This window comes from Equus quagga, chromosome 5 (genome assembly GCF_021613505.1).
Source record: "Equus quagga isolate Etosha38 chromosome 5, UCLA_HA_Equagga_1.0, whole genome shotgun sequence".
NCBI classification, from domain to species: Eukaryota; Metazoa; Chordata; class Mammalia; order Perissodactyla; family Equidae; genus Equus; species Equus quagga.
The window spans coordinates 19,819,814-19,839,557 of NC_060271.1; the positions used below are offsets into that span (position 1 = coordinate 19,819,814).

The 19,744-nt window shown below is 49.8% G+C and overlaps 1 protein-coding gene across 1 annotated transcript in view; it reads left to right on the forward strand.

The window, feature by feature from the left end:
* Positions 1–285: 285 nt before the first annotated feature.
* Positions 286–19,744, forward strand: part of INPP5B (inositol polyphosphate-5-phosphatase B) — a 48,714-nt gene continuing 29,255 nt past the window's right edge. Inside the window, 8 exon segments of the mRNA XM_046662343.1 lie at positions 286–334; positions 1,040–1,122; positions 1,500–1,594; positions 2,497–2,594; positions 2,741–2,770; positions 4,241–4,351; positions 7,823–8,017; positions 8,020–8,223. Coding sequence (XP_046518299.1) covers positions 1,066–1,122; positions 1,500–1,594; positions 2,497–2,594; positions 2,741–2,770; positions 4,241–4,351; positions 7,823–8,017; positions 8,020–8,223 — 790 coding nt within the window. The 5' untranslated portion in view covers positions 286–334; positions 1,040–1,065.

Sequence of the window (19,744 nt, forward strand, 5' to 3'; positions counted from 1 at the left end):
GGAGAAAACAAAAATGCATTATTTTTCCCCCTTAAGGCAGACGTGACCATCTTCCTTCCGGGGCCCTGGGCGGGGAGCTCTGACCCCATGACTTAGAGGGCCGGGGGTGGAAGTTAAGGCATTCGTTAGGAAAGCCTTTCTGGAATAAGGAGCCCGGAACACCCCAGGACCTAAGGAGTTAATGGGGGCGGGGAGACCCCCCATGATTGGCGCAGGCATGCCGGGACTTGCAGGCTGGCTGACCATCATGCGGCGCAGGGGCTGCTGGGAAATGTAGTCACTGGCCGGGCCAGGGCCGAAGTGTCCCGTGCACCCAGCGGTGACAGCTCAGGAGGTAGGAGGCAACGGCAGGGGGCTGGGAGTAGGTGCAGAGCTGGGAACCAGGGCAGGGCTGGGCAAGAGTGGGTGGGCAAGCTGAGGGCTGGGCCCCCTAGCCTGTGGCTGTCAGAACCGGACACCCCCTGGCCTGTGGCTGATGCAATTGGGCCTGCTGGGCGGGGGTGAGAGCCAAGGAGCAATGGGACGCTTTTCACATCTCCGGGGAAAGAGGAACAGGACTGGGGTCCTCATCCAGGATGAGACCCTCCCTTCCTGGGAGTAACAGGATGTTCCCCCCAACCCCACGCAGACACACACAACTGACACCTCTCAGAGAGACGCCAGCAGGACTAACGTGGCTCCCCAAAAAGGGAGACAGAGCCCCATCCCAGGAGCAATGGGACCATGACCCTCTCTACAGTTATGGGACCAGGCACCCCACTTCCAACAAGCAGACTGGACCCCACTCAGGAACGACTGGTTCCCTTCCAGACAAAGGGCGGCACAACAAACCACATCCCACCAGGGGCAAAGGGTCGGCCCCTCTCCCTAGAAACTAGAAGGCCCCTTCTAGGGAGGAGGAGGGGGAGGAGGAGGGGGATCAGGCGTCCCGCACTTTTCCCTGCACAGAGGCCCTCCTCCCTGCCCCCGCCCCCTGAGGCAGCTCCATCACCTCTGGGGTGACGTTAACCAAAGGGGGCTCCCATCTGCCCTCCTGCAGGGTGTGTCCGCCCAGCAGGGGCCAGCATGGACCAGTCCGTGGCCATCCAGGAGACCCTGGCGGATGGGGAGTACTGTATCATCATATCCTTCCCCATGCTGAGCTCCCAGGGCCAGCGCCTGGCCTGGGCTTGGGAAGTGGAATGGGAGGTGTCTGTAAGTCTATCTGCTCTCCTCCCTCTCTCTGTGCCATCAGGGGGAGAAAGAAACCAGTATTTAGTAAGTACTTAGTATTGGACCCTCTGCCAGGTGCTGTAAATACTCAGTGATCCTCCCAACCCCTGGTGACGTTGGGGATTATTATCCCCATTACACAGATGAGGAAGGCTCAGAGAGGGGAAGCCACTTGCCCAAGGTCACACAGTAAATCTGTGTGGATGAGGACCGGGAAAGGGGCAGGCTAGGTTGGGAGAGGCCTGGCCTCTGGTTTTGTTTCGGTTTCCCTTGACCCTGAGCAGCAGGCAGTGCAAGGTATGCTGTGTGAGGGAGACAGCAGGCAGAGCCGGCTCCTGGGACTCGTCCGTTACCGCCTGGAACATGGTGGTCAGGAACACGCGTAAGTGAGGGGTTCGGTCTTTGCCTGGGCCATGGGGTTATTCTTCACTGTACCCTCCAGCTGGACTTCAAACATCTCTCCGGGGCAGAGTCTGAGTTTTCTAGAATAAATATAATATTGATGGTTAATATTTTTTGAAGACTATATTCTAAGCGCTTCATATGTATTCACTCCTATAACCCTCAAAATATGATGAGGGAGCTACTGGAGAAGAGGCAGTTTGACGCACTGGCCCAGAGCCTGAGCCTCGTGGCCCGCCTGCCCGGGTTCAGATCCAGGCTTTGTTACTTGCGAGCCACATGATCTTGAGCAAGTTGCTACACTCCTCTGTACCTGAATGTGTCCAGATTAAAGTGAGTTATTGCATGTAAAGTGTTTAGAACACCACGAAGCCCATAGAAAGTGCTCAATAAATGCTGCCTAGTAATGCCCACGTATTACCCCGGAGCAGAGAGAGAATAAATAATACTTGTCAAAGGTCTCATAGCCAGAAGGTGAACCCCGGGGTCCCAGAGCTGGGAGGGAGGCGCCTTAGACGTTTTCTAATCCACTGCCCTCACTTTATAGGTGGAGAAACTGGGGTTCAGGAAGGGGAAGGGGGTGGCTCAGGTTGCCCTGTTCCTGTCACACGCAGCGCTAGAGTGTGCAATGGACAGAGCATGTGTTTTCCTAACAAAGCAGGGGCTCCCCACAATGAGACAAGTTCAGCTTTGATGACCTATCCATAAAATTGCAGTCTCTGATGGGCACCATGAACAGAGAGGGAAAGAGGAGTGTGCACAGCTGGGCAACACCAGCACAGCCCTAGGGACCAAGGAGGGAGTGTGAGCACCCTGAGGCCTCTACGATGGGCCCTTGGGAGGCCAGCAGACCCTGTCCTCACCTGTGCTTCCTGCCCTCAGTCTCTTCCTATACACGCACCGGAGGATGGCCATTACTGGGGACGACGTCTCTTTGGACCAGATAGTGCCTGTCTCGCGGGATTTTACGCTGGAAGAAGGTGCCGCCGGGGGCTGGGTGGCATGAGTCCCTCTCCTCTGGCCTTCTAGGTCATTTCTGCCCTTTTGGGGGTGGGCATGGGAGCCAGGAAGGCGCTGGGGCTGGGGTGTTCACTTGCTAAGGGCCTTTTTCTTTCCGTCCCCACAGTGTCCCCAGATGGTGAACTCTACATTCTTGGTGAGTGGTCGTTTCAGTCTGGGTCCCAGCGGGGGCAGGGGGCACAGGTTCTGCAGAGAAAGGAATGGTGGGAAGTAAGAGCACCCTCCGATATCCCTACTGTGGTGAGGAAGACCCCGCAGGATCTGAGCCACCCCCTCTCCAGCCTCAGCTCCCTCTCTTCCTGCCACTCTGGGAATCCTCTGGATTGCTTCCATCGCCCCACACGTGACCCGTTCTCAGCACGGAGCCCCTGATGTGCTGCTCCCTCTTCCTGAATGCCTTCCCACCTCTTTCCACTTCGCCAGCTCATCCTTCAGGGCTTCAGTTCACATTTCATTTTTCCCAGAAGGCCATTGTGCAACTCCTGAAATTGTATCTCACTGATACACATTCCCTTTTCTCATCCTGGCCAGCTCTCTGTCACTCACAGGGATGTAAGGATCCTATAGGATCCTTACAGTGACCTATTTAATGTCTGTCTTCTTTGTTAGCCTGTAGTAGGAGTAGTAGTTGATAATAATAACAATAGGGGCTGGCCTGGTGCATAGTGGTTAAGTTCACGCACTCCACTTCAGTGGCCTGTGGTTCACTGGTTTGGATCCTGGGTGTGGACCCACACACCACTCATCAGCCATGCTATGGTGTTGTCCCACATATAAAATAGAGGAAGATTGGCACAGATGTTAGCTCATGGACAGTCTTCCTCACCAAAAAAATTTAAAAAAAATAGAAGTGGCTATTCAATCAATGATTATGTTGTGCCAGGCACTATGCTGAGACCTTTACACACATCATACGGTGCTTTCCTCACAACAACTCTATGACGTTATCCCTGTCTTCGTCCCCATTTTATGGACAAGGGAACTGAGGCCCAGAGAAATTAAGTACTTTAGTAAGTGGTGGAAACTGGATTCAAACTCAGCATCCAGACTCTAGAGCCCACACTCTTTATCACTCTGCTAGCTCACTCCTACCTCTTCATTAATTCAGCCCCTGTTTGCGCATGCTCACCATGTGCCTGTGGATGCTGGGGTTATGCTCTGAGCAAGACACTGTCCGCAGTCTAGCTCCCTGAAGACAGGCCTCGTCTGTTCTCCTCACCATGGTATTCCCAGGGCCTAGCACATGCCTGGCCCAGTCAGCTAGACTGACAGACGGACAGCCCCTCCCGTCCGCCTCTGTGTGCCTTTCATTCCACTTGGGGGGACAGACTACAGGTCAGAGACCTTGCTCTCTTCCAGCAGCATTGTGTTACCGACTTTTTAGGGCCTTGGTCCACCCCCCACTGTAGAGTGAGGATGACGTTAATTTGGAGCCGAGGGTACAGAGGGTTCCCTCATCGCCCCAGCAGCAGCTTTTAGTGAATTGATGAAGGGGCTTTGGGAGGATGGGCTGCTGACCCTCCATTCTGAGGACTCCAGCCTTAATATGCAGCTAAGTGCTTCGCTCCTGGAGGCCAAGGGCTTATTTCCTGCCTCCTCTCTGCAGGCTCAGATGTGACCGTCCAGCTGGACACGGCGGAGCTCAGCCTCATGTTCCAGCTACCCTTTGGTTCACACACCAGGATGTTCCTCCAGGAAGTCGCCAGGGCCTGTCCAGGTAGGTAAGACCCCAGGCTCCCTGGAGGGTGGTGGGGTTAGCAGGCACTAATCTACCCACCACCAGTTGACTTTCCACATTTTGGACTCACACCTCATAGTTTCTGTGCCCTCTCGAAGTCACTGGCACGCAGCCACAGTGCCCCCAGGCCGCCAGCCAAGCAGGGTGTTTGCTTTTCGATTTTCCTGGCTCTGGACCTGAGTTGTAACTCCGGCAGGACCCCTCTGCCCTCCTGGCCCTGTGCAGGGCTGCACAGGTGGGCTGCGATTCTGATGCAATGTCTCTTATCAGTCAGCAGGGTCTGCAGCTTTCCTCTCCTCTGCCAGCCACAGCTAGACCCAAGGAAAGTCTATCAGATGGGCTCTCCTGCCCTGTTCCCACTGCGGCTGAGAAAATGGTCCAGCTTTGGCCCAGCAGGGAGAGGTCAGTGGCCTCAAGGGCAGAATTTGTTTAGATCGGAAGATCAGCCAGTCAGGATAAGAAGAGTTTGTACAGAGCAGAGGATCAGCCGTAGGACATGCAAATTCAAGCCACCATGTGCTGGGGCTGAGCTGTACCCAACACTATTACTCGTTTCCTTCCATGCTAACCTCTCGTCTCTGCAGGAGTGGAGGCGGGCTTCCCTTTGGTCGTGGTCTCACCATGGAGCCTGAACATGGGGAAAGGAAGCAGAAACAAGATTATAGAGCCTTGAATGCCTGGTTAAGGGGTTCAAGGTTTATTCTACAAGTGGGGGGAAGTTTATCTCGAAATCTTAAACTAACAAGGAGAACTTATTTTATGATTATTAGTAGTATTTGTAGGAGAGGTAATAATAGTAACAACAGCAAAGAGCATGGACTTTGAAGCTACAGAGCCCCTTGTGTTTGAAAGTTATCTTTGCTGGACCCTAGCTGTGTGACTTTGGGTAAACCACCTCACCTCTCTGAACCTTGGTTTTGTAGACTTCTTCTTCATGTAAAAAATATCATCCTCATGGAGTTGCAAGAATTAAATAACACATGTAAAAGTGCCTAGCACATAGTAGGAACTCAGAAAATGTTAACTCCTTCTGTACAAGAGGGCCCATAACTTAGCTAGCATTCATGGTTGACTTATTGTGTATTAGACACTGTTCTTTTCACACATTGTCTCCTTTTCCTTACAAGCTTACAAGGCAGGCATTATCTATGTCTCCATTTTACAGATGAGGAAACTGAGGCTCAGAGAGGTTAAGTGCCTTGTTCGAGTACCTTGCTGGTAAACTACAGAGCCAGGACTGGACAGAATTAGATCGTCTCCTCCAGAGCCTGAGCTGTTGAGTTTTGCACTAGGGCTTCCTAAACTCAGGCCAACCCGTTACATATAAATGGCTCAGGGAAGGCTTCATGGAGGAGGTGATGTTTAAGCCGAGACTAGGATGACTAAGTTTTTTCCCAGGCGAGCAACAAGGGGAAAAGGGCAGTTGGAGGGAAGAGCAGATCATTTGGTGGCCTGAACTTGCTGTAGTAGGAGGGTGTGGAAAGAGCTGAGCTGGGAGAGGCCAGCAGACGGCTCACAAAAGGTCTTAAATAACCAACAAAGCACTCGGACTTTGCCCTGTAGCTTGTGGGGAGCTGTGGGAATTTTAAACTGAGGGATGACAAGGCAGGATTTGCACGTTGTGAAAGCTCCTCTGGCAAACTGGCGCGGAAGTGGAGAGCCTGGAGCAGGGAGATCGACAGGAGCACATTGCAGCGGCTCAGGCGTGGAAAAGGAGGCTTGGACCAGGGCCTGGGGATGGGAATGAGGAAGAGAGGACGGACGGGAGAGATCAAACGGATGAGAACGCACCATGGGGCACTGAGTTAGGGTTCTGTTCACAACTTTACCCCAGTGGTTAGAACAGTGCCTGGCACCTAGTAGGCACTTAATCAATATTTGTTGAATGGATGAACAGAGCCTGGTGCCTGGCTATGGGCATGAAGAAGAGAGAGGAGTCAAGGATGACATCTCTCTTTCACGCTTAAGTATCTGTCTGTCCCCTTACCTGCTCTTCCTTCTGGGGTCCACACTTGGGGTAACCAGCAGGTTAACCACACTAACTCAGCTTCTCGGAGTGGTTGTCACGATGTGGACTTCCTCAGGGAGGGGACTGGGTGAGAGGGGACTCTCAGAGCTGACCAGCTCTTGGATATCCACCAGCCCAAACCTTGCATTTTACAGACGAAGGGACTCAAGTCCAGGATGAGGTTATAGGTCAAAGAAACTAGGTTTTTTCCGCTGAGTCCTTGGTGGATGATGATGTGCGGCACAAAAGGCCAGGGAGTGGACGTGCCTTAGCCAAGAGACCACAATTAGAGAAAAGAATCAGCTAACATTCAGTACCTACTGTGAGCCAGATATTTTTCAAGCTATCTAGATAATGCACAACAATCATGTTCTGTTCAGTCTTTTGAGCAATGCTAAAAAGTAGGTATCCTGTTTTATAGATGAGTAACCTGATGGAGAGAAAGTAAGTAACTTACCCAAGGTCATTCATCTATTGAAGTAATCGGACCAGGTCTGGAACCCCAGGTTCCGACTCCAAAGCCCACAGAATCCAGAGATCTCAATTCTGGATGTGAATGTGGATAATATATTTTATTTCTTCAGGCCTTGGCTTTATTATTTGTACAATGGAAACATGAACTTCCCTTGTCTGCTACTCCAACGGTTCTATGAGAATCAGATGCAGCCGTGTATGGGTTAATAGTATGTCAATGCTGTAAATAATTTAAGAGCTGTGTCTGGCAGTGTCATCGTCAGGACTGGAACCCAAGGCTTCTCATTTATGATGTCCTTGCAAATCCAATTCAGCTAGGTCAGGTTCATGCAGTTCCATGAGGGGAGCAGGCAGGATTGCACAGGAGTTAACAGCGAGTGTTGGGGGTCAGACAGACCTGGGCTTGAGTGAGAGGCAGAGGAGACTCAAGAATTTCTAGAAAGGAGTGGCAATCTGGTTAAAGGGGAACCAGAGGACTTGTCTTGAAGGTATAGTTCGTAGCAAGCACTCTGCTTTTACTTAGAGTGTTTATTTGGAGTGGCTTGCGCCTTGCTGATGGAGACTATGGGTGGTTAAAGTCCCCAGTCCACACCTTATACTGACGTCTATTTAAGTGCCCACTCTGTGACCTTAGACTCCACCTCGCTGAGCGCAGTTGCCATGGGACAATAGTTGCCTGCCTCCTAAAGTTAGTTGTGAGGATTAAGAAGGTAACGTACATCTGAAGCAGACTTTGACACCTAGTTACCACAAGGTCGGAGGAGTGGCGCGGGTCTACCTTGGAACGGAACTTTCGTTTTAATTCTTTCTATTGCATTTGAATCTCAGACCCACCCTGTGCGCGAGAGGAACAGGCTTGGAGACTCTCCGGAGAACCTGAGCGATTTGCTCCCGGTCATACAATCACGCAGAGGCGCAACGGCTCTTCAAGCCCGTGGCTCAGTACTCCCTCTTTATTCCTGCCACAGGCTTCGATCCTGCGACCCCCGATCCCGAGTTCCGGTGGCTGTCTCGATACAGGTGCACCCAGCCGCAGTCCCAGCTGCCCACGCCCCACGGTTGGAACTCGGCCCCAGGCACCTGGCCGGGGTGCGCCAGAATTGGCGGAGGCAGGTATCCGTCTCGGAACGGGCTGTGGGGATTGGAGGAGGCCAGGTCGCAGGGGCGGGCTCCGTTCTGTTTGGGGGCGGGGCTGTGGATCAGACCGGCCTTCGATTGGCGGAGGTGGCACGCGGGGGCGGGCCCCTCTGGGGGCGGGCCCCTCTGGGGGCGGAGCCGGCTGGGCGGCGCGGGCGGCGTGATGAAGAGGTTGAGGAAGCAGGCCGGGAAATGTCCGCCGCCGCCGGCTCTCGGGAACGCGACTCTGCAGGTCCGGCGGGCGGGGGGAGCCGGGCGGGGAGAGCCGGGGGGGGGGGGCTCCGGGCCGCGGGCGGCGGCGGGCCCGGGCCTCGGGCGGCCGGGGTCTGCGGGTTGGCCGGTGGTCGCACGGGCAAAGACCAAGGTCCTGGCCCTATCGAGACGGGGCCGCTGGGACTGAAGTTCTCTGGAGATGTTGGTTATCCTTAGCCGGGCGTGATGAGGACAGGCGGGTGGCACTGGGGTTTTCTGGGATCTCGAGGCTGGGGCTGTAGGAAAGCTTAATTTTGACTCGCTGTGTGACCTGTGGCTAGTCGCTGCCCGTCTCTGAGCCATTTTCTCCATCCTGACCTTTAGTTCGTTTTTTAAGTCCTGACCTTCCGAGTTTGGCTTGTGTGGAGGTGCACTCCCCACGACAGAGCCTTCCTTTGGGTGAGGAACGGTGTGTGTATTGGGGCTGGCTGGCTCTCTTGTCAGTCTCAGCCCCTATGATAGATCGGGCTGTGCGCGACCCGGAGACTAGGACAGCCCCATCCGCCCTGGGACTAGAGGCCAGGATGAGGTTACAGGTGAAAGGGACTAGGTTTTTTCCAGGCACCCCTTGGTGGATAACGTTGTGCAGCACAGAAGGCCAATTGTTGAGCAGGAGGTCGTCTTTTGGAGAGTGAGAGGCCCAGGGCTGAAATTTGGGTCAGTCTGGTGCTTGGGGAGGACCAGCAGACCAGTATTTTCTGACCAGCTCCTAGGTTTTCTGCAAGGGCTCCCTGGAATTCTTTTCTCCTGGGTGTGCCCTTGCGGCTCCAGTTACGCACGAGCTTTGGCATGACCACGAGGACCTGGTTGTGCCCCTTCTCAGCCTTGCAGGAGCTGAAGCGTCTGTCGAGGAGCTGTAAGTGGGGCCCAGCACTTCACCTGCTCTTACCCGGCTTGGAAACTATGAGGGGCGGGGGGGAATAGTGTGTTGCACAAGTTCTTAAAATGGGAGGAAGCGAAGCGAGCAGAGGACTTCCTCAGTGCTTGAGCTTCTCCTTCACTGCAGCCACTGCAAGACGTGGCCGGAGCGGCTGATCGTTTGCATCTTTTGTGGGTTTATCTCAGCTCCCTTGAAGCGCTGATCTTGAGACAGCTCTTGCTTCAGTTTCCGTGACATTCTGGGCTGTGGTGCTGGGGCAGGTGAAAGTTTAAGGTTAAGAACCTGGCCTCTCCTTGCCCCTTTGAAAGAGGCTGCCAGAATGCAGACGATCGACAGAGGACAGGCGGTCCAGTGGCCACAGAAAGGGTGGGTTCTGTCTTCTGGGCCAGCACAGCCGAGCCAGGCTGTGGGAGGACTTCATTCCCTCAGCGGAGAGAGACCTGTGAGAGGTCAGGGCGGCTCTGAGCCGGTTATCTGCTCCGGGTGATAAAGGGCGGCAGTCTCACAATCTTTCCTCTCCTTTCCAAAAACAGAAACTAGCCACATGCTGGTGAGGAATTATTGTCAAGGTGTTGGGTTTATTTCTAGTTGGAAATGATTTGTCCCCATTATAATACCTACAGTAAGTGGGGATGCTCTATTAATTGCTAAGTTGCTCATGTTACAATTGGTAAGAAATGGCACCAAGCCCCCAGTTCTGGTTGGGTCATCTCTGTTTCCAGAGTTGCTCTGGCCTCAAAGGAGAGTGACATCTTCTGCAAGAGGTAGGAGGAACCCTTTGGGCCTCCTCTGGGCATTCGCGACATTCTAGGTCCCATGGAAAACAGGTAGTGGATTTGGTTTTTCCCATATACATATGATCAAAATATCCACTTCCCAATAGCCTGGGGAAGCAGCTCGAGGCAAAAAACTGCTTAAAAATACTGTTGGTGACGCATGTCAGGAGGAAGAGGGCTTCCCCCAGGAGCTATAGTCTGTCAATAGAGATAAGAGAGTGTAGGCTTGGCCCAGCAGGGCGGTGGTCCTTGTAGGGTGAGCCAAGGGTAAGAACACCATAAAGGACTAGGTATTTTGGGGGCAAGGTGAATCTGATCTTCACTCGCCTTTGCCTTGGTGGAGAAGGGAGAAACTCACTTTGATGCTTCTCTCCAAAATGTCCATTTCTTTCTTTGGTTTGTCTTTGCTGAATTCAGGGATGCCAGGCCAAGCTTGGCAGGGATTGTGGTAGAAAAGTGAAATGCAGCTAGCTTGAGACTGGAGACCACGTCTTCAGGGTCAGCCCGGTGTCTTGGAGCTCAGTCGTGATGCTGAAGTGAGATGTGATGCTCCTGGTTGAGTGGCAGCCAGTCGTCTGATTCTCTTGGCCTCTTGAGCTGCTGAGACCTTGCCCGGGTCTCAGACCCGTGGCTGTTGTGGGTAGGGGCATTGCTGCGGCTTCACTTATTTAACTGCTCTTCATTGTGTAGCTTCTCCTTTCCTTAAAAAGATATCAGGAGAAATGCCTCCTTATTTCTATCTAGCAACTGAAGGTGCTCTTATCCAGAAGGCCCCCTTGGAGGATCCAGCGTAGGTCTCAGTACTCACCCGTGTCGTTGTGTAAAATGGTCACCCACCCACATTTCATGCCAGACACGTGCAGAGACCTGGAGCTGTGTCTGGAGGATTCTGGGCTATGTGTTAGAAAGGAAACAGCTACTCAGAAGTCCCATTGGGGCTCTTCTGGGCTAATTTAACAAAGTGGTAATAACAAACACATTTTGGTCTTTTGAAGTGGTTTTCTTATTCCATGGTTGATTCAAAGTGAGGCAGCTTTGTAGTAACTCAAATTTAGAATGAGATGAGCTATGAGTATTTTTTCCCCTGGACCCAGGAAACAAAGCATTAAAGTCTATCTGGCCTGAGAAAGGAAATGAATGCTATTTATATCTCAGGGTAGCATAAAGGCTAACCTAGATTATTACCAGGGTAGAAGCCAGAGAATGCTGGAAAATAGCCCCTGGGTCGATCCTCTCTCCCTCTCCTCCCTCTCTCTCCCTCTCAATAAGTAAAATCTGTGTGACCAACATGTCCCTTTAGCTTGGAGAAAATGCATTTTGCTAGGTGTTTATCCTCTGGGTAGAAACATCACCCAATATTTTCACCTTTGTAGGAAGCTCTGCAGACTCCTAAGCAAATTCATGTGGCTCACTTTGTTTCTTTAAACAAAAGAGAACTGTGTTCATTTTTCTTCCTCCTTTCGTTGTTCCCTCCTCCATTTTCCCTCTTTGTCCCATTTAACCTTGTATTTGTTTCTAGAGCAGGAGAACCCCCGGAAGACTTTTCTTTCCTTCAGAAAACTGTTCATTTTGGAATTGTGGTGCAGTGGGAGTCTGGAGCAGAGAGGTGACCCACAAACGTTCAATTAGAAGTGCAGCTTTGCACAGAAAAATCCTACGGGATGGAAGGTTCAGGAAGAGGGAGGCATCAATATTTATTAGAGGAAAGACAGTGTTGGAACATAGAAGCCAGCTGACTCGCATGCTTGCTTTCTTAAAATATTCTGTAACAAATTTCTAGACTTTACCAGTGATGCACATGTGAACTGAGGCTGGCAGATATGAATGATGAGGATTTGAACGCCATGTATCTCTAAGTGGCCTGGATATTATTTTTATTTTCATGATTGCACCTTGGTACAGTATTAGACATGTTCTCTTGACTTTCCTCTCTTCCATCTGTAAAATGGGAGTGTTTGCCTCCTACAAGGTCAGAGGACTTAAGGAAGGCTCAGGTGTTTCGGAATGCTTTTGTTTGGGAAGTGCATTTAGGAATTGCAGATGCCCACCTCCTAGGGCTTAGAAACTCGCTGCCCCCTTCATGGTCTGTCCTGGGCTGGTTTCTGCCAACTAACTACACTCATTATCTTCTTTACTCCTCCCTCCTTCCAGTTTCTTTTCTGTTAATGCCATCACTGACAACCTCAGTCAGCCTTGACCCTTCTCTCTCCTCTTATGTCTAATAACCAAATTCTGTCCAGTCTTTTTCAGCAATTTTAAAATTTTTTGAAAATTAAAAAAGTTTTTTTCAATCCCTGTGGTTCATGTTGGAGTCCTCTTACCTGAACTGGGGCAGCGGTCTCTACAAGTCTTCCTAACTTTACGTCTCCTTCTCCCCTAGGGATCTCCTGAGAACATGACTTTTATCATGTGCTGCGAGTTTGTATGTGAACTTGAATGTTGCACCACTGCCTGGTGCCTACAGAGGAAGGTTCAGATGCCTCAGCATGGCCTTCAGGTCCTGCACAGCCTGGCGTGGGCCCCCTCTCTAGTGCTTGCTGCCACAACTCACTTTCCTTTCCTCTTACTTCACACTTGACTGCTTTTTATTTCTGGATAAAGCCTTAGGCTTTTTCACCTCTTTGGGGACTGCTCATTCAGCTCCGTTTTTACAAGCTTGAGCTTGCTGCTCTCAGCATTTTGCATCCTCTCTCCTCCCCAAAGGCCAGCATAAAGCCTTGTACATCAGCAGGTGCTACAAAACTGCCTGTCGTCTTTGTTTGAACCGGAGAGGCCTGTATGATTCGTAGCCTGAAGTACTTGGTCACCTAAGCTCCTGACCCCTTCCTCCCCGAGCACCCTGTGCGCTTCTTCCCCCTTCCTGATTTGTTGTTGCCCACTTCTCTTTCAGCTTTATCACCAGACCACAGACAGTTCACACAAGGCCCGGTGAAGGGAGGGCCTGCAGGAAAAAGTCAAATCATCTCTCCAATAGCCCACCCCACCACAGCCTGTTGCCGTGGAGTAACTGCGCTCTAGTCTTCCTCCTTGCAAGCTGAATTGGTCCTATTTAGTCTTACTGACCCAGGTTGGATTTGCACAAGGTGCAGACTGGATTTTGAGTCCAGGACTCACAGGTTTGCAGGGCACAGGATGTGGTTTTGGAGATGTCTCTGCCCATGTTAAATACCAAAATCTATGGTACCTTTTGAAAAGCCGTGGGAGAGTGGCAAATGTTAAAAAAGAAAAGAAAACTAAGAAGCATGGTTATTTAGTCTTTTAAGAAAGTAGCAGAACCATTTGCGGTGGTAGACAGGCTGAAATTGATCCTTTCCGTTCGTTTTAGTGCTGGGTGCCCTGTGTTACGGGCTTCTCTCACGATCTCCCTGCCTGGGGCCGGCCCCGAGGCCACGACGTTAAGTTCACCTGCTCTGCTTCAATGGCCCAGGGTTTTGCCAATTCTGATCCTGGGCATGGACATGGCACTGCTCATCAAGCCATGCCAAGGCAGTGTCCCACATAGCAGAGCCAGAAGGACCTACAACTAGAATATACAACCATGTACTGGGGAGCTTTGGGGAGAAGAAGAAACAAAGACAAAAATCTTGGCAACAGATGTTAGCTCAGGTGCCAATCTTTAAAAAAAAAAAGATTTCCCTGCCTTATGCACTGTGTACTATGTACTTAGCTCCCCTTTGCCGTAGAGTAAGATCCAAACTCCACATGGCATTCCAGTTCTTAACAGTTTGGCCCTAATACATGTAATACAAATTTATTACTAATCAATAAAAGTATTACTGTTGTGACTATTATTATTAGCAGTTAGCATTTATTCGGCACTTACTGTGGCTCTGTGGGCCTCACACTGTGCCACAGAAGTGCTGTAGGAGGATGTCCATTTCTCAGCTGGACAGATTGAGGCCCAGAGGGTCGGTGACATGCCTGTGATCACTCACTGGTCAGTGACAGGCTTGAGCCTAGACGTCAGTTGTCCGTTTGAATGTAATGCTTGAGCCCTAACCCCTACACTCTTCTTTTGTATCCTCCAGCGCTTCTCAAACAAAACTTTTCATTTCTACTTATTTATACTACTTATTATTACTTATTTCTGAGCATACTATAAAGCCACATCTTTGTGGTGAAATTATTTCCTCTGCCATAAATGCTTTCTGAACCCCATGTTTTTCTTTTCTTTTCTTTTCTTTTTTTTGAGGAAGATTAGCCCTGAACTAACATCTGCTGCCAATCCTCTTCTTTTTGCTGAGGAAGACTGGTCCTGAGCTAACATCCGTGCCCATCTTCCTCTACTTTATATGTGGGATGCCTACCACAGCATGGCTTGCCAAGCAGTGCCATGTCCACACCTGGGATCCGAACCAGCGAACCCCGGGCCACCGAAGTGGAATGTGTGCACTTAACCACTGTGCCACCAGACCGGCCCCCCCATGTTTTTCTGATAGTGTAGTTTATTGGTTAGGAACACAGACTCTTCACCCAGATTCCTTGGGTTTGAATCCTGGCTGTGCCACTTATTAGCTGTGTGTTCTGGGGCCAGTTACTTACCCTCTCTGTGTTTGTCTCCTGGTCTGTAAAGTGCAAATAATAATAGCACGTACCTCATGGAGTAGTTGTGAAGGTTAAATATCTGTAAAGTGATTAAAACTATGCTTGGCATGTAGTAAGCCTTAAGTATATGCTGTTGATATTATCCATGATAATATTACTATCATTGTCATCGTTAACGCAGCCTGACTTGGATTCTGGGTAGTTGGATCTGGATGTGTTTATCTCCCCGTGAATTGAACGTATCTCTCCCTGGTCTGTGTTGTCCTGTCTTAGACTGTGGGAGCCCATGGGATGGCCCCCTAGAGGGGTGTACACACTATGGTGTCGCCGACAAGCATGGAGCCAGCGCACTTACTCCTGCCAGTTTGAACTCTCAGCTGTTTTGCTCACATAGTTCTGCAGGTTCTTCTAGTGTGCTGGAAATGGAATGTAAAGCCGGTGACTGAGAAGATAAGAAGGCCCACCTCCTCCTAGGCCAGTCGAGTAGATGCTCAGGAAGGACAGGACGTGATCTCCACCCAGCAGTGACAGCCACACCCACGCATCCTGTGGAGGCCATGGTGGTACTTTTGCTTTGTGATCCAGATGGTCTCAGTCCTAGTCATAGTTACCCCTGGGAGTTTATTTTTGTGCTGAGGGTGTTGTGACCATGTTTGCGAAAGGGGAGGCTGGAGTCAAGCAGATCTGGGTTTCAGCATCAACTGCGCCATTTACTGGCTTGGCTCTGTGTCTTTGAGTATGTCTGCCATCTGCCCTGGGCCTTGATAACTTTCTTTGTAAAATGAGGTCACTAGTAAGAAATACCACGTGAAGCACTTAACTTAATACCTGGCTGTTAGAGGGTCCTCCATCAGTCGTGGTCCTTGTCATCGAAGCAGTGCAGGATTAGGGCTAGAGCAGAAGGAAAAGAACTAACAGGTCCTGGGTTCCGGCTGTGGTCCAGGCATGGTGCTAGGCTCTTGACCCATTCAGAATTTCATCTGTTTATCCTTTCGGCTTCGCTGTAAGTTTGGTGGTGTTATCCTCATTTTACAAAAGAGGAAACGTTAAATAATTTGCTCGAGGTTTCATGTGAGGTAATGGATGGAACCAGTAAATTGGCCAGGTCTATTTTATTCCAAAGCTCAAGGCTTTTTCCAAAGCACTCTAATTTCTCTTAAAGTGCCAAACAAGTTATATGGACAAGAAGGCCTTCAGAATTCAGAGAAATGACTGCCGAGGACTGGTGTGGTTGGGGAGGCTTCGAGAAGGAGGACGTAGGAGTTGAGGCTGGGCTTTGAAGGAGAGGGAGCCAGAAGGTGGGAGGAATGTCATGTGGAGGCAGGAGTGAGGGTGGCGTGCGTGGGGAACCTGTTTAGATCGGGCTGTCTTTGGGTGGTGCATTGGTGAGGGAGAGCGGGCCTCATGTGCCAGTTCAACCAGTTTGGACCTTAACCTGCAGGCAGTGGTGTAATACTGAACGTTTTAGAGCAGGGAGAGATGAAATCAGAGTTTAATCCGGCAAGTCCAGAGTCTAAATGGGATAGGGAGAAGTGGAAGGTCTCTTGGTTGAGAGACTCTTGAGGTAACAAGTGAGGAGAAGATGGCCAGGAGGAAGGCAGCTGTGAGAATGAAGAGACTGCTGACCGCCTTGCTCTGGGAGCCCAAGGAGAGAGGTGAGCGAATGGCAGGATTGCAGAGGTGGCTGATGGGGAGAATGACAGTGCTGGTGACAGGAGGGAGAGCTCAGGGAAAGGGCCCAGAAGGCAAACCACCCATTTCTGGGACCCACCTGTGCGCAGAACCTTTTGTAGCAATGCCCAGTAGACAGTGGGGGCCTGGGCTCAGGCAGAGCTGGACAGCTCCGTTTAGACTGGACCGTGACAGCTGTTGGTTCCTGTAGAAGACAAAGAACGAAATCTAGCTCTGCACTGTCCAGTATGATAGCCGCTGGCCACAGGGGGCTATTTAAATTTAATTTAGGGAAATAAAATAAAACATTGAATTTCTCATTCACTGTAGCCACAGTTTACGCATTCAAGTGTGGCTAGCAGCCACTGTTTTGGGCAGTGCCGTTATAGAACATTTCCATCATCACAGTTGGTGGTAGGCCTATCTACAAGCTACTGAAAGCGAAGCCTTGCCTCCTGTCATTGTTTTGTAGGTCTGGGCCTTCAGCAGGTCTGGTTTAGCTTCTGGAGCACTTTTTGGTCTTGCAGTGAGGGGTAGCCTCGAGCTAACCGTAGGAAAAGAAGGCAGCAACCATATGAGGCAGATACTGTTATCTTTACTTGGCTGAGGAAGCAGAAGCTTAGAGAAGTTAGAAAACTTGCTCAAGGTCATACAGCTAGTGAATGGCAGGGCCAGAAATGGAATCTGAGACTGCCGCCAAAGCCTGTGCTATATATATAGCACTATATGTATTATATATATCAGTATCAGTGTATATATATAGTGTATATATATATATACACACACACACACAAAAAAAAATACATCTGATTTTAGTGAACTTTGAAAGTACCTATAAGCAAAAAGGAAAAGAAATCTTACCACTGAGAAATGACAACTGTTGACATCTGGTGTATCCCTTCCAGACTTTTCCATGTGTATGTGTATGTGTCTATATAAGTATATATGTATATTTATAAACGTGTTATGTATGTACACAGACATATATTCCAATCCCTTCTAATGCAGATAGATATGTCAGGCCATGCTCTTAACTACCATCCTCAGTCCTTTATCAGCAGTTCTGAAGTCCTAGAATCTCTAAAGACTGAAAAGAACTTTGCGTGTAAGTTTGGTCCAAGTTCAGTTTGGCAGGGAAGCCTCATGTGAACTGCACGATCCTATTTATAGCCTTTATGTATCCCACTGAGTCTTACGGCTCATGAAGTGCACTGTGGAAATATGAGTGTTTGGTTAGTGGGTGTTGCCTCAGACTCTGCTGAGGATGTTGTATAATATTTGCCACAGATAATGTAGCATCTTTCTAAAATTCCCCCAATTCTGAATTCCAAAATACACTTGGCCCCAAGGGTTTCAGCTAAGGGACTGCAGATCTGTACTAGGCTCTCCCGCCATGTGGGAAGGAGCCTCAATGTGATCTGTTTAGCCAGGCATGGGAGAGGGGTTTTGCTTTTGTAGGATGTGCAGCGCAATGCACAGAATTCGCAAGAAAAATACAACACTTCTGCACTCTTATGCACCCAGATCGAGCTGCTGCTGTTGCTCTGGTTGACCTACTCTGTAGGCTCTTACCGGAAATGGTTTCAATGGTAGGCGTGAAAGGTGGTCATCGAGAAGGCCCCCAGAACTGACACCTGAGTCTCTGCTCTATGGCTCTTTGTTCGGTGTTTGTTTACTGACAACCTGGTATGTTGCATATATATGGTGAGCCGGGGGCCACAGAAGAAAAACATCATCCCCTGCTCCAAGACGCATGTGGTCTAGCCAGAGATGTGAGACAAATGAAAAGGGCTAAAGACTGCCTTTATGGGGAGTGCCTTGATGCGCTATGCCCTGGGTATATGAGACTGTGAGGAGAGGGCCAGAGAAGGCTGTCGAAGGAGACGACTCCTGCGCCGAGTCTTGAAGGATGCATTTGGAGTTCACTGCATGAAGGTGGGATGGAGGGGTGGTCAGGATACACCCAGAATCAGGGGTGGGGTGAGGAGGCATCATCGAAAAAGATAAATAATTTTGGTGTGACCGAATTGGGGGGTGAGAGATGGGGCTGGAAGGTAGTCTGGGGCTAATTATAAAGGTTCTTGTATGTAATACTTAGAGGTTTGGGTTTTATTCCAAAGGTGATGCAAGTTATTGAAGGATTTTACATGCAGGAATGACCTGTTCAGATTTGTGCTTTCTTCTAGATCTTGGCAGAATGGGCCGGAGGGAGTGAGAATGGAGGCAGAGAAGTCATTGAAGGTGCTTTCCAGAAATATTAAGGGCCTAAACTAAGGCGTGGTAGTAAGGATAGAGAAGGGGCTCAGGTATAAAAATATTTAGGAGAGAGGATTTATCGGACTTGGTAACAGGACATGGGAAGAAAGGCATATTCTCAGATATCACCTATTAGATTGGGAGACAAAGGATCGGAGGTTTGAGGTTGGAAAAAGAGCAGAGTGGGAGTAGGGAAGCAGGAGCGGAGGAGGGACAGGAAGCTGTGGCCACAGAGGGAAGCGTGGGGCTGTGTGATGGTAAACTTGGTAGAAGAGCTGCTGACAGCCAGCTTCCTGCCAGATTCAGGAAAGAAGAGATTCCGAGAAGACTACCCTGTGGCTGGAAATCCCCCGAATCATCCTTTAAAGTTTCCATACATAGAGTCATGAATGAAGATGTTCCAGTCCTTGCTGGACCGTGTCCAGAGAGAGCTGGTGTGAGGACGTTGACAAGATGTAGGTCTGCAAGGCAATTTTCCACTCAGTACGTTGCCCACTCATGGACGTAATTGAATCCACAGGGACAAAACCACTTGTCTTCAGGAGATGTCTTTTCAGTCTGGCTGTTGGTAGGAACTACCCCCAAAACCAAAATCCTGAAGGAGTCCTTAGAAAGCGCTCACATGCAGAAACAGAGCTCCTAACCAGTATTCCTTAGTTTGCTTTTGCATATTGTAAAGCCCCATGAGATATTTATATTAAAGATCCTACTTTATAGATGAAGAAACTAACACCCAAAGAGAGGAAGTATCTTGTTAAACAGGAAGATAATGGTAGAGTTAGATGTCAGCTTACGTTTCCTGAAACTTTCATGCATTTAACACATTGTGAACCTACTATGCACCAGGTGCTGTTCCAGGTCCCTGGGAAATAGCAGAAAGAAGACAAAGTCCCTGCCTCGTAAAGCTTACATTTTCATGGAAAGAGCATCCAATAAACCAAGGAATACGTATAAGATTCAGTAGCAAATGGTGTTAGTACTAAGAGGAAAAATTTAAGTAGCCAGGTTGTGGTTCCCAAACTATTTGCTGAGGCACCCTGGGGCTCTGCATTGAACACACAGGGGCACTGAGGGACGTTTACAATTTTGAAGGTAAACACGGATACTGTCTGACATCTGTTGGAACATCAGATGAATTTCTAGCTTGAGGTAGTTCACAGTTTCAACCTTAGACGGTGCTGCATTCCTTTTGATGACGTCCTGTCTTTGTGAAGCTGGGTTTTTGGTGGCTCCTGTGATCAAAAACAAGTACCACGCCCAGATCAATGCGGAGCATCATGTGTGGTGTCCAGTCTGAGTCCCAGGGTTGAGAAGTTGTGCAGTACCCAACAGGCACACACATCTCATTAAGTAATGGTGGGTATTTAAAATGA